The 15,131-nt window shown below is 43.5% G+C and overlaps 1 protein-coding gene across 5 annotated transcripts in view; it reads right to left on the reverse strand.

Moving 5' to 3' along the window:
• Window positions 1-15,131, reverse strand: part of SYDE2 (synapse defective Rho GTPase homolog 2) — a 47,356-nt gene that overhangs the window by 17,541 nt on the left and 14,684 nt on the right. For all 5 annotated transcript variants that reach the window (XM_083444799.1, XM_083444801.1, XM_083444798.1 and 2 more), the window contains exons 3-5: window positions 10,003-11,102; window positions 8,701-8,827; window positions 195-376 (exon numbers count right to left, since the gene is read on the reverse strand). In XM_083444799.1, coding sequence (XP_083300925.1) covers window positions 195-376; window positions 8,701-8,827; window positions 10,003-11,102 — 1,409 coding nt within the window. The remainder of the gene's footprint in view (window positions 1-194; window positions 377-8,700; window positions 8,828-10,002; window positions 11,103-15,131) is intronic.

Raw genomic sequence — 15,131 nt, forward strand, 5'->3', positions numbered from 1 at the left:
AATAAGAATGGGTTCACTAGACTGATCTAACTACCCGCTTAGCAATGTTTTCAGATGCCCCTGTGCTATGATTCATGTAGTCCAACATCTTATGGAAGAGCCCATTTGTCTCAGGTCATGACGCAATCCGTTTTCTTTAAAATGGATTTGGAATTTACTATGCCATCTGCAACAGACCAGTAAACGATACTTACCTTCTCCACTTCTGGAAGGCAATCCAAGAGAGCCACGGTATGCTCAGAATCACCAGGGTTATTATCACATCCATTTGCTGTCATTTTCAAGGGCTTTTTCACCATGGCATCTAACACAGCTTCGTAGAGTTGTTTGGTTATCAAGGGGGAAGGCAGCTCTCTTAAATAGTCCTTGAGAACACCTTCAGAAGAGATGCAGACAAGGTGCAATGAACAAACTGCAATGACAGACGCCAGCAGGCACCTCCCTGCACACACTGTGAGCATATGTACAAAGCACAAGGCTACCACTCCCAGAGCATCCCAAGACCACAAGACATGTACATATGAGCATATATCCCAAGGCATGTGTGCATGAGCACATGTGTTACAAATGGCCCATTTTGCATACTACAAAATCCTGCAAATAATTCCAGTTCTCATATCTCGCAACAATTTCTAATTCCGATTTTTAAACCTTCCCTCACGAATTCTGTATTCAATGTCTGCTAATGGATGGATGGCCAAAAAGAAAATAGTATCTAATAATTAAATGATACGGGGAAGCTGTCGCAACATTATAACACTTTGCATTTCAACGTTCAATGAGTTATACCAAAAAGAATTCCAATTCTGTTTTCCCATTTTGCTTTATCCTCTTTGATAGTGCAATACTCTTATGGAGCATGGGAGATACCTTATACTGAGTCCATGTCCTTAGTGTTGTCTACAATGATTGGCAGTGGCTCTCTAGAGGACATTCCTAGCCCTAGTGAGGGATGCCATTGACTGAACTCTGGGACTTGTCCATGCAAAACCAATTTTCTATCCCCTGAGCTATGGCCCTTTCAAGACTACCATTCACCATATCAGGAAATCTTGTAGTACCAGTTCTTGAATACTGGCAGAAGAAAAAGTACTGTGTTAACGTTACCATTGTGATGCTATTCAAAGCCCAGAACTGGTGCTCAAACAAAAACCACACCCTAGGGAGAGAAATCCTTACAGCCTGAAGCAGCTGCTCAAACCTAAAGCAGCAAAATGAGGATCAGAAAATGAGGGAAGAAAATTAAGCTTGCGTTTAGAACTTTTTACACTGTGGTTGGGTCTATACCCACAGAAGAACAAGGTGGCAGAATGGATTATATCGTGCTTCAAGCTAGAAGTGGAGCATGCTGCTTTTAACCACTCCTCTACTGAACTCCAGGGACGCGGGTGGCTCTGTGGGTTAAACCACAGAGCCTAGGACTTGCCAATCAGAAGGTTGGCGGTTCGAATCCCCGCGACGGGGTGAGCTCCTGTTGCTCAGTCCCTGCTCCTGCCAACCTAGCAGTTCGGAAGCATGCCAAAGTGCAAGTAGATAAATAGGTACCACTCTGGCGGGAAGGTAAACAGCATTTCCGTGTGCTGCTCTGGCTCGCCAGAAGCGGCTTAGTCATGCTGGCCACATGACCTGGAAGCTGTACGCTGGCTCTCTCGGCCAATAAAGCAAGATGAGTGCTGCAACCCCAGAGTCGGTCATGACTGGACCTAATGGTCAGGGGTCCCTTTACCTTTTACTACTTAACTCCACCACCCCCTAGAAAAACCCAAACACATACCTCCATGGAAATATGAAAGTAAATCATTGAGGAGAAGAGTTCTAGTCTACCTTTTCACCTACTGTGCTGAGCTTGAAGCAAGCTCTCAACACACTGGAGCATTCAAAAATTTAACCCACCTCCCCACCCTACCCCCTTTTCTAGTCTGAAATGATACCATCGATTCTACCGCCTCATCCTGTTGCATCTGTAGACTGGACCTATGATGCCATCTTCCACAGGCGTGTGGAATGTGTTGTGGAAGAGAAACTGCATCAAGGAGCCAGCAGACATTTCACCCGCAAACCCAAAATAGAGGGTTTTTGGGTTTGTTTGTTTTTTTAGCAACTTCTGAATTCCTCTGCTACAATTTAGAACGGTTTGTTGTCTATAGGTCTCTTTACTCTTGTTAGTCAAGTGTACAGAGTTTTAAATGTGGTGATGGGTGCTGCAGGGCTGCGCACTGCGGTTGCCATAGCTTCTGCAACAGGGACCTTTCACTATGTACATCACACAGCTCCCACATGTTTGACTGTTCCCCACTGAGTAAGCTTTGGCAGACACGGTGGAGGCAGGAGAAGCCATGCAATACTGGAAACAGAGCTAAGCAATCAACCCTACCCTTGCCCTCTCTTCACATAAGTAACATGCCAAACACCAGCAATATTCTATCACACTAGGTTTTCCCCTTTCCAATGCAAAGCCACTACAGGAAACGTAGAATGATGAGCGCAAATGCAAATTTCAATGTAACAGGTACTTGTGCAAAAATTAATCCTGATGTCAAACACATAGCATCACATCCGTGTGCAAGAGTATTTCATACTAGCAGAAATACCTGGCATTACAAGAGTAATTTCATACTAGGGGAAATACCTGGCATCACTTGATTTTTATTTATTTATTTAAAAAAAATAATCAGTGCAGTTTTAAAACCAGTAGTTAAAATCAGCACACTTTTGAAAGGTTCAGTCTGCCATCTTGCTTGAAAATGGTGTCCAAAGATACAAAAAAAATTATATGCTCCTTTATCTCATGAACCAACCAGCATGCAAAATCTCGTTATGGTATCTTGAGTGGTGTCCAAATGCCAAGTGAACAGAGGAAGACAAACAACTTTCCGAGATAGATAGTGAGATCTCAGACACTTTGTATACTTTGCTTTGTAGATCATGTAACCTTATTCATTTCAGGCCCCAACATTTTGCTTTGAGAAACTAAAGTCAAGCAGTCAAGTTAAAACAAACTGCATCCCCAACACAAAATTCTGCAACCATACAAGCTTTAAAACTACTCCCTTCCCTTTTTAGGAATACCCCCAAATGGCAACCAATATATTTGTTTGTGCTACCAAGTATCTAGGCTCAGAAATCCAAACACCTAACTTTATAAACTCTTAAAATGGCAGCTCAGATGTTTTAATTGGGGGGGGGGGCGAATGCAGTGGTGCAGGGGACCTTTTTTGTATTGTTCATAACTCATGGCCCAACTAGGTAAGCACAGCTTGCTCTTCAATAAATAGCACCATTTAATGTAGAATGAAAACAAAGAGAACTGAAAATAGGAAGCCGAGATACCAGTTTAAGTATCTGCCAAATAAAGGCCTTGCTAATCCTCGAACCATGACAGAAATACCACTGCTGAGTGTTCCTTAACAAAGCAAGACTTGTTGCAAGCCTCAGTGTGCCTACCACAAATCCTGCCCTATGACCCAACTGTAATGTGAACTGTGTTAATTGAAGACTTTGTTAAGAGCAAAAATCCTTAAGAGTAAAGTGAGGGATTCTATTCTCACTCTTTGTTTGGGGAAGGGGGGGGCACGCTGCTGAAAAAGCCCTAAAGACTACATAATTTTGATGTCAAGGAATATTGGAACCAGCCAGAATGTAAAGGCTAATTGTTTAATCACAACATGACACTAAACAGCTCTTTATGAATTCCACAGCTCCTAAGAGGCCCATCTGACGAAAGAGTCTTCAAACCTTGCTAGTAAGTGAGGAGGGTTTGATGGTTACTTTGCAAGCCAATGGGATGCATTTCACACAATTATTTCAAGTCTAGGTAGGCCTAAATTTACAACCTGGACAAGCAGTGGAACCAAATAGACAGAAACTGGTCTTTGTAAATCATGGTTTGGGAGTATAGTGAAACAGGGTGGGGTGGGGATATCAAATTCTGTCACCAGAATGGTTTAAAAAAAGAAGTTTTGCAGACAGCTCATATGCAACTGATAGGAAAGGAATCTGTCCTGTATTTTAAACACATTCAGTTACAGAGGCACCACTTGCAATGCCTATTCATAGCATCAGCATTGAGCCATGCAACAGAGTAACCTGGCATTTCCTTCTCAAAACACTTTCTCCTGCTTAATTCCTGAACAGAATAACTTGTGAGCCCTCTGACCCACATCCCCTTTCCAAATCCTTTCACTAGCTGAGCTCTGTAAGAGACGGCAGTTATTTTTATGGAGTTGCCTCTCCTGACAGCTGAGTTTTTCTTGATACACCACTGTCCACACAGAACTAATTTAGGCAGCAAGCAGAAAACACATAGCTCCCCCAAACCACCTCTTTAATTTCCCATTTTTCTGACCCACTGAACTGTTAAGTGTATGACATGCTTTACTCCAAGATGAGAATTCACATGGCTGGAAGCAGAAATGATGCAGCAATGTCAGAAACCAACCAGGATCCAAATACAGCAGAACACATTATTCTAAATCACATGTGCATTTAATTGCTTGCCAGCCAGAGGAGCATTCCTCAGTTGAGGTTTAATAATTAAATGCACATTCCTTGACCAACTGGAGGTTTCAAAGTAAAAGAGTGCCTTTTAGAGTCCTAGGGACACCCCACAGTTAATTAAAAAGTGGGAATGGGGGGAGCAGCAACAAATACGAATCAGCTTTTAAAAGAACTACGATTTATGCTGAGGTTTCAACAAAATACTTTTAACAAGAACAATGTGTTTTATCACACATATGTACACATCAGCCTCAAAATAATAAATGTTAAGAACTAAAACCATCCTCAATCCCAGCAGTGAAATTGCACCCATTTCACTCATATACCGTTTGCACCATCCAAATTAGTAAATACGTATCTTCTAAAAACAGAATTTGCTATTTGGAGTTAGCACCCAAATGGTCATACCATTCAAAGCTGTAGGACAAGTTTCTAGCCCTCACGGTGGCAAATGCCTACAAAGTGCCTGCTGAAAGCTAATAACTCAATGGAGAGTTGAATTCTCCTGACCTTTAAAGGAGTCACAAGATGAGCTTTAATGAAAAGTATGAGCCTCTGTTGCGTTTCCCTGGTTACCACTAGCCCTTTTGGTTCCTACTACCCTTCTAACACAATGAACGCCTCCCATTTCTATGTCTCTCCTTCCCTTTCTCTTTATCACAGTGGTCAACAACTTCTGGTTGGCCAAGCCCGAAATGGTAGTCGCGAGTCCACCTTCTGCCAACCCTCCCACCAGCGTCGGCAGGGAGAGTATGCTGCTGGCAAAAGTACTACACGGGCGACTTTGTGCCCAAGTGCTTCTCCCCTGTGCAGGACAGCCTCAACCCAACTCTGCAGTTTCGACGCTGGGAGGAATCCGGTTCCGCACCAGAGGGCAGTGCCGCCCTTGCCGTGGCAAAGCAAAAACTGCTGAAACCTGCTTCGTTGTATCTGATCTTGTCCGAAAACAAACAAACCTTTCAAAAACCCGAGTCCACCAGCACTCTTCTTCTGAGAAGGGGATTCTGATTTTGCTTAAGAAGCATCCGGTTTGGATTTCTGTTACAGCGTATACAGACGGCCATTATTGCTCTCATCTATTGAAACAAATAGCACGGCCTTATCTGAAGTGTTGCAGGGCTTACGAGTTAAAACACATGCTGGCAAGCAGCACTGTGCGTACTGTCAGGCTGGCGGCCTGGCTAGCCCACAGTGCTGCCTGCTTTGGCTGGCAACGCTCTGTAAGGTCTCAGGGAGCATATTTCCCCAGCCCTGCTCCTTTTAACTGGAGATGCCAGGTCCCCTGAACCTGTGGACATCTGCATGCGGACAGCATTGTCTTCACCCATTGAGTTATTATTCCTCTTTGTTTCTCATGAGCTCCCAGCCAATTTCAACAGGTGCTGCTGAGGCTTGTTTAGGCTTTTGACTAACAACAACAAGAGCTAGAAAAAAGACTCTCCTCCCTGGAAGGGAGGGGAGTGGTTGTGGGCAGGAATCCAAGCGCCGCCACTAGCAGGGGGCATTAGCCCCCTGCCTCCCTCCTCACCTGGCTGGTGCCCACGCCCTTCGGCGGGCACCCAACCAGGTGCCGCTGAGGGGGGGTGTTCAGCAGCCTATATGCTGCAGCGCCAGCCCCCTTCTCGCTCTCACTCTCCACCGACCCGTCAATCCTTTTTTTTAAAAAAAGTAAAAGCTCATATTCTTATGAACTCAATAACAACACACACATCTTACCATCCTTGCACTGGGCTTTAAAGACTAACCATTCAGCAGTCACACACTCAACTTGATCCAGGCATTATTGGAATTTGTCATTAGCTGGGGAACAGTGTTTTTTTGTTTTGTTTTTTAAAAAAGGGCTGCCACCAAAATGAAGGATACAGGCACTGCAATGTTTGCTGGAGAGTTGAAGTACAACCGTACCTTAGTTCTTGAACAGAATAACCATTTGCAAAACCAAGGCACGGCTTCCGATTAGCTGCAGGAGCGTCCTGCAGCCAACTGGAAGCCACGGCAGACGTTCGGCTTCTGAAAATGGTTTAAAACTGGAACACTCACTTCTGGGTTTCGATCATTTGGGAGCCGATTTGTTTGGGAGCCAAGGCATCTGAGATCTAAAGTATGACTGTAACTGGAATGTTCACCAATGCTCAAAAACAAAACTGCATTTAAATGTAAGATATAATCATGCTATGGATGCTAGCCTTGATGGCTATTTTAAAAGAAGCATTATACCAGGGGTGGGGAACCTGTGGACCCCACCCCAGATGTTGTTGGACTACAACTTCCATCATCTCCAACCACTGTTCATGCATTCCACGTTTTAGACAGATTAATGGAGGATAGGTCTATGAGCAGCTGTTTGCCATGATTGCTAAAGGAAACCTCCACGTTACAAGGTAGTGTACCTCTGTGTACTAGATACTGGGGAAACTCAACAGGCAAGACCTACTGATTTCTTGCCCTCCTTGCAAGCTTCCGAGAGACCTCTGCCTGACTTATGTTGGAAACAGAATGCTAGACTAGATGGGACTATTGACCTGAGTCTTCTATGTTCTCACTACTACGCAGTGCTACAAAGCCTAGCCTGTGCACACAAATGAAAGCAGAGCAGCCGCAGCAGCTCAAATCAAGAGAGACAAGATTGAAAGAGACATTCTATTCTCAAAATGGCTGTAATTCAGATGGCGTTGCTTGAAACTGTCCATCCCACAGGAAATTCCACACTTGAGGCTCGCTGTCATCCAAGATGGAAAAGGAGCACAAAGAGGAATTTTCCATAAAAAGGAATCCATGAGCATTTTTATTCAGCTGAGGGGAAAGCTTAATCGGAGATTTCAAGAGATGAATCAAGACAGCCCAAGAAAGGTATTCAGATTCATCTACACCAGAGAAGACACTCAGAATTTCTATATTTTATTTCAGCAATTTTTGCTGAACTTATAATGGACAGGTGCAGCACTGCCTAGACTCAGAACACAATTTAGTCAAACAGGCCCTAGTAAACACACACTTTGAACCTTGTGGGGCTAACACTTGGAGGTTGAACTGAAGTAGCAAGATGATGTGTGAGGAAAGGGTTAAGGGCTCATTCCCGCCCCCCCTCACTTCTCTGACCTAAATTCCCCTCAGTTTGCTCTTTTAAACAAGACTGTTAACAGGCACCAGCATGAAGTGTGCAGTTAGACCCCCAAGAAAAGCAATTCTGATGTCATAAAAGTTGTCCCTGTTGCTAAATCCTAAAGCAGCTCTAAAATCTCCTCCAGTATTCCCATGGCTTCGTGACCCCTGAAAACTACCTGGGGAGGACAATTCCAGCAGCAAAATAAGTCAAAATATTTTAATTTTGTTCCACCCTAAGCCAAACTTGCAGGACAATCTGAGCAATTCTCTGTTTGATACTACATTCTCCAAGCCATGTCCATTTTGGATCCTGGGTGGGAGTAGGCCTTGGCAAATAACAAGGCGAAATAGCTGTAAGATATAACCTTCATGCCCCCAAACCCAGCCAAAAAATAACACCCAGGATTGTTCGATGTGGCATAATCCTGCCCTATGCATGGTCAGCATAAAATGGAACTCTCTTCCTCCCCTTTCTCAGCTAGCTCTTACTAGTCAGGGAAGTTAGAGGGTTCTGTTGATCATGTCCTGAGCATTTCTGCTTTTTAAAAAAACAAAACAGAAAGCATACTCTTTATTTTAAAAATGTCAGCTTCATCCCTGCCTTACACAGCCAATGCAACTACTTACTCTGGGCATTTTTCCATTTCTGTTGTAAAGCATACATACACAGAATGTTGTGACAAAAGCTCCTTCTCATCAGATAAATGGGAACCAGCCCTGATCAGGAATCCCTAAGCAGATGAGCACTGAGGAACTGTCCAAGCTGAAGACCCAAAATTCCACGAAAGCTCAACACTTACTTCCAGGTTTGCGAATGTTTTTTGGAAGCCGAACGTCCAACACAGCTTTCGCGGCTTCCGACTGAGCGCAGAAAGCACCTGCAGCCGATCAGAAGCCACGCCTTCATTTCTGAATGGTTCCAGGAGTTGAACAAACTTCTGGATAAAGTTTGACAACCAAGGTACCACTGTAATGATATCTATGGCTCCACATGTAGACTACCAAAATGAAAATAATTTTCACATTGACATTGACAAGACATTTTAAGCATATTCTTCCTTTTTGAAAAAAAAAGTCAAGGTTTTTAATTTTCTTTACCTGTTATCACATTTATATCTGGGTACTGGGTTTCACAGAGGGTAACTGCTTTGCTATCCTTTTCAAATGCCTCACGAAGCTCTTTCTTGACGGCTGCTGAGCCACATAAACGGTACAGGCCTACAACCTAGAAGCAAAATCATAACCTTACAACATGGCACAGGTTTGCCACCTAAGGAATACTAAGGTTGCAAGTTAAATACCAAGCACAAACACAGTTTTCAGTAAGCCCAGTAGAAGCATCAAGATATTCACGCAAGACCCCCAAAGATGCTGAGAGACGTGCAGATTGTATCATTGGCACACAGTACGAGTTTTTCGCTAGAAAAAGACATAACGGTTATCAATGTTCTACGGAGTACTCTGCCAGAGATATAACAAAATAAATTAATATTGTTGGCATCTATCTGTCTCAGGAGACAATGGAGGAGTGTGCCTTTGGGGGTGGAGTCAAACTGTTGGAAGCCTGGAAATTAGTATCAGGTGATAAAATAAGTTGAAACTCAAAATTACAAAGGACATCAGTTTGCATTTTTGAATGCAATGAATGCTTTCTACATAGATAGTCAGCCAGTAGGCAAAATCGTCTTTAGGCTATATGCAGCAAAGCTGTTTAGAAAATTTCCCCAAAGGCTCCTTTATTAGGAACCCATAAAAGGCTTAATAAATAAGCCACAGGGAGAGAAATCTCTCTCTCTCGCTCTCTCCACTCTTGGAAATTCAATAATCCCATTATGACCAGAGGACGCAATAACCTCTGATAGCAATTACATGCTCTCAGCTTATCATGTGATGACTGAATTCCCATATAAGCAATAAAAACATTTAAACTTGCCCTGTGAGGAATCTATCCATCAAAACTGCTTACTACAACTTCACCTTCCACACTGGGACAGTAAAAACTAGCTGTTTTGTTTGTTCAGTTTTGTTTAGATTAGCACAAAAATACCCCAATTAATTTCACTACCACCATATTCCAGGTTTGGAAGTTCCTGAGGCCAGAGGAAAATTAGACCCACAATAGATTGTTGGCGTTCCAGAAGGCACAGGCTGCTTTTACCCCTCCACTTCGTGTATCATACGAACACATCATGTCTCCATGACGGCAAAGAGCAGGAGAGAGCAGCCTTCATCCCACTGCAATGCAGGTGTGCTACCCCAAACTAAGGAAGTGAAGGATATGGTGCATCCAGCAAAGACAACATTATTTATAGCAAAAGTAAATAAATAGGGGTAATGCTCTAAGCAGCAAAAAATTAAATGCAGAAGAATGCAGTGGTTGTTATTTTTAATTCACTCTACCTGGCAGCCTCTTTTTTCAATCTCTATAATGCACTTCTTCATCAACAGGGGCACCATCAAGCCTACGTTTTCCTTCTCCACAACCTTCCGAGCATCTACTCCAAACATCACCGGTTCTTTTTCTCCATCTAGTCCATTGAGAGAATTCTCCCACTGCTCCAGGAGGGTCAGCTTGACATAAATAATACCTCGGGGCTCCAGCTTTACTGCCAACTGATGAGTCTTCGTCACCCGGAAAAGAGCAGGGAGGACCACCGTCCCGTGGCAGCAGACCCGGTTTTTCCTCGGTGTGGGCTCCCAGCTGAAGACCACCAATTTCAAATGCTGGGCGTTCTCTATTTCTATGTTGAAAGTGTGATCCATGTCCAAAAAGGTCGTCCTGCACGTCAGCAAGGCAGTCCTCGCTTTGTTTACCGAATCTACCTGAATGGCGCAGAAGACGTCTCTGGAGTCCATCCTTGGCGGTTTCAGATCCTCCGCGCCATAGAAATGGATGCTCATGAGTCCAGATATGTACTGGGAACATTTAGGTTGGTCGGAGAAACTGTAGTGCCTGAAAGCGTCAATGTCTATTTCCGCCTTACTCCCGTTGCTGCTTGGGAATGCTTCCTTTCCTCCTTTCCCAGCCCGGCTTTCGAGGCCGTGCTTCCCTGATTTTGTTATAAGCTCAGGAGAGTCTCCGTCGCTGAGGTAGCCCCCTTTGCTGGAGGATTTCGAATTGCCACTGCTTTTCTTTTTGTAGTTGTGCTGAGAGGACACGCTGCTGTCAAGATGGTACCGGCTTATGACGTTCCTGCTGGCTGCTGCCGTGATGTTCCCGGAAGAAGGTAGCGACCCGTGACCTATGACCTGGCAGTTATTCTTAAGCAACGAAGAATTGTCCGTGCTACTATGGCTTGAATTTCCCTTGACACTCAGCTTCCTGCTCAGCTCTGGCAATTTTTTCATTTTCATGGAAAGTTTCCTCACCGTTCTCGGGGATTTTATTTTGTCAGGGAAGGACCAGTTTATCGAACCACCTTTCTTCAAAGGGTTAGGACTCGGAGGAGAACCTTCTGCCGCTCCCATCTCGGACTTGCTTGCAGACAAGATCCCAGGACCTTTGCAGGGGTGGGGAAAAGAAGAAAGGGACATATTAAAAATGGAAAGGATACTTTAATTTAAGAAGCTACTAATTTGCCAGGGTGGGACGTGGGTGGCGCTGTGGGTAAAAGCCTCAGCACCTAGGGCTTGCCGATCGAAAGGTCGGCGGTTCGAATCCCCGCGGCGGGGTGCGCTCCCGTTGTTCGGTCCCAGCGCCTGCCAACCTAGCAGTTCGAAAGCACTCCCGGGTGCAAGTAGATAAATAGGGACCGCTTACTAGCGGGAAGGTAAACGGCGTTTCCGTGTGTGGCTCTGGCTCGCCAGAGCAGCGATGTCACGCTGGCCACGTGACCCGGCAGTGTCTCCGGACAGCGCTGGCCCCCGGCCTCTTGAGTGAGATGGGCGCACAACCCTAGAGTCTGTCAAGACTGGCCCGTACGGGCAGGGGTACCTTTACCTTTAATTTGCCAGGACCTGAAAAAGGTATATGTGGTATTATTCAGGACAACGCAGAGCATCAGATGCTCCTACAACATGCTCTGACCTATGGACTGTACTTTTTTGCCTTGTTCTGCCAAAAGCAGAACCACACAAGGAACCTGCCTCATCCTTCCCTTAAGAATCTGCCGATCCCTGCCCGTTATGTACTGTTTTGTCTCTCTGCATTGCCTTCTCAGACTTGTTAATTTAGCTTCTTTCAGAAGAAGAGACTCCTGGATGCAACTGCTCTGTGCAAGCAAGTCATTTGAAAAAAAAAGACTCCTGTGCCTTGTCTGCCAGGTCAAGCCACTGGAAAAGAATGGAAAATTAAAGGGGACCTAACTTTGCTCTAGAACTTGCATCTTTTAAACAGCTGCATCATGTTTGAGCGTAATTTGCCCCCTCTTGTCAAACAACCATGTCCCCCTCTGCTTCTGATGGGCAGGGTGGAGATGGAATGCTTTTGGAAGTCTTTTAAGAGTTCTAACTTGCCTTGCTTCTTCAAGCCCCAAAGTGCCCTCTTCCTTTCTTGCACAATGCCCTTTTCTGTGTGTCATGGAAAGCTGCTGGCTGCCAGGTGATAGTCACCTAGGAATTAAGAAAGCATCCGGTGGATTCAGCAAAGGATTACCAGCTTGCGTGCTGATCCAGGATGACTGTTCTTTTTTATTAAAAAATTTTTTTTTATCATAGGCAGGAGAAGAAAAACTGAGCATTAATCAGGAGCCCTGCATCCTGTGGTTGCATGAGGGCATCATAACAAATTAAGCTTTATTACGGTAAGTCTAGGTGAGTCTTGAGGAGATCGGAAGCTCTGGCTTCTGTTTTGACTAACTACAGGGTTTGGAGTAATGTGGCCTCTAAAGCATGGTTAATCTTAACTATGGTTTGCTGAAATAAGCCAGCTTCCTAACAGCTAATTTCTCCAGTAAAACTATTTTTATTTGCCTTGACTTTTCCAGAAGACCTGTTTATTGAGGGTTCATCCTGATTTGTTTGCAGAAAGATTACCGGTAAATGATCAGCATTTCGATTTTTTCCCCCAGGGAGCCTGGAAAACGTTGCAATGAAGCAAAAGTTATACCATACTTTCCATTGCATTTTCATTCACTCTCCATATCAGAAAGAGTCTGACCTTTTGAGGAAGCAGTTTCGTTGCACAAGCAGCTTCCAAATCAGCTTTAATTTCACAAGCTGAATTTGCCAGTATATGATTGAATCCAATAAGAAAATAGCAAAGAGCCTTCAAGTTCTCTTATTTACTATTGTACATCACTATGATATCTGCTCATGTTTAGCAGTTTGTAAGTTTTCCAAATAAATAAGATAAACGGTGCATGGTTTTTGTTGGGTTCTGACAAAACAAGCTGTAGTTAACGAAAAACAAAAGCACCTGCTCTCCTTGTGAGTTACAGTTTAGTGCAAAGTCTCAATTGGCAAAGCATGGTTTGAGATCAGCCAGCAAACTAGAATTCGAAACCATAGAATATGTTTCAGCTAACCGTTCTGATGTGAATTTTTTGAACTGACCATAGTTGTTATGCTACCTTTGGAAGCTCTTGCACCAAGAAACAAGACTGCCGATGAGATGAAAAGTAAAGCAGGCATGTATCTCTAAAAAAGTTGGCCCATATGCTGGGAACTCAAACAACAATCTGGAAACTAAACTATGGTTAGTGTGAACCACTCTCTCTAAATTGAGAGAGAGAAACAGTGGCTTTATTTCGATTTTCTCTCTTTGGATTTACAGAGCTGTATCAAAAACGTAATTCACATTTTCATAATTCACAACAACTGGTGAATTCACAGAACTGGTCATAATTCATAGGAACTGGTCAGGTGAGATTCTAGAATATATTACTGTCTTTCTGACAGTTTCTCTTTAGCAGCATCTGCTACCAACCGCTTCCTAATTTTTGTTATCAGAGCAGACTCTACTGAGGCTGCGACTTCACAAGAAGCTGTTAACAAGACAGGTGCTCCACTACAAAGTTATTTCATCTGGATATTTTGGACCAGCAGCTATTGAGTGTACATGTGATTACATTACACCACCACTGCCCCAATCCAAAAATCCCATACGCCTCAGAAGTCAGCATACTTCCAAAACTAACAAAATTCTCTCATGAGCCTTTCATAGACCAACAGGTTAACAAATGCCTATTTATCTAATTTTAGCAATGACCATATTTTGGGCAGAATAAGAATTGAAGATTCAATAACATTAGCATTGCCCAAGAACCTGCTCTCATGCCAACAGAGACTCAGGTGAAATATTATTCAGTTTATCCTTTTGCTTATGATGTATAGCTGCTGCTCACTCCAGGACACATGCAAAGGTCATTAGAAAGCAGTTAAGTTAGGATTCATAGCAAGAAGAGTTTCCTTAGTTTTGAAGGCTATGCAAAAGGGACCAGACTGAGCCACTAGGCTATCGCTTCCTAACCTACAATGAGCAGAGGGACTGCGGAAGTACTTCCATCAGTCACAACAACAAAAAGTTCAAATAGTCACACTGCATTCTCACTTCCGGTGATAAAAATTCCTGCTTGAGGGAAAAATAAAATGAGTTCTTAAACAACACTGTAATAAAAATGATATCCTCCCTCCCTTTTTTATTAAAAAAAATATGCATCAAGTATTTCTACTAGTAACTATGTACTGTACATCTTTAATGCACTTAGCCTAGAAATACCAAACCTGTTGACTAATCATACAGGACAAAGCAGGCATGATTCTTCAATACCCATTCCACGTTTCATGTTAGAAAACGAAGCTCAACAAGTTAAAGTTCATCAAAATCCTTCAGGAAGCTGAATAACTCTTCCCAGATACAAATTCACAAGGAGCTTCATTTTTAAAAAAAAGACAAAAAAAGTTAAAAGAATACAATGCTGCACAAAGTCTGTTTTCCAAATGCCTCAATGAATCTTCTTGTTTCTCCCAGTTGCTACGCTTCTGTTGAAGCTGTTTCCTTGCAGGGAACAGACTATTTCTAGCACGCCTGCTGTGCTTTTCTGGCAAGCAGCTCGCAAGAAATGCAGTGTTTGATAAAACCGGACAAAGGCTTCCCTTGTACTGCAAATCACAGCGTAGTCCCACTGGTGGCCTGCTCTGGAGCCTTCTATAGTAATCAGTGCCATGCTTTCGCCTGCTAACATCAATCTTCCCTTTCTGTCAGAAGCCTCTGGCAAAGGCTTAGGAAAGCCAGCCAAGATATTAGAAAACTTTCCTCGGCTTCATTACAGCTGAGAAGTCAATCTTAACGTTCTTGACGTTTTCCCGTCTAACTTCCGGTGGCTTCAGTCCTTTTCTCTCCCCTCACCCAAATTTGTTAGAGTGACAAATGACGTTGAAAGGGCAGCACTGGAATTCTTCCTGGCAGCGTGGCATCCATTTATTACAGATGTAGATGCCAGAGACATCTCTGTTGCTAAGCCGTCTAAGTTGGTTATACCTTTTCCATATGGTATCCATGAGGAGGTTCAGGCCTTCTTCTCATGGCCCTACATGCGTGTTCAAGCTATTTTAAAAATCAATACTACCGTATTTTTCGCTCTATAGGA

The sequence above is a fragment of the Podarcis tiliguerta genome (assembly GCF_965153285.1).
Source record: "Podarcis tiliguerta genome assembly, chromosome: 6".
NCBI classification, from domain to species: Eukaryota; Metazoa; Chordata; class Lepidosauria; order Squamata; family Lacertidae; genus Podarcis; species Podarcis tiliguerta.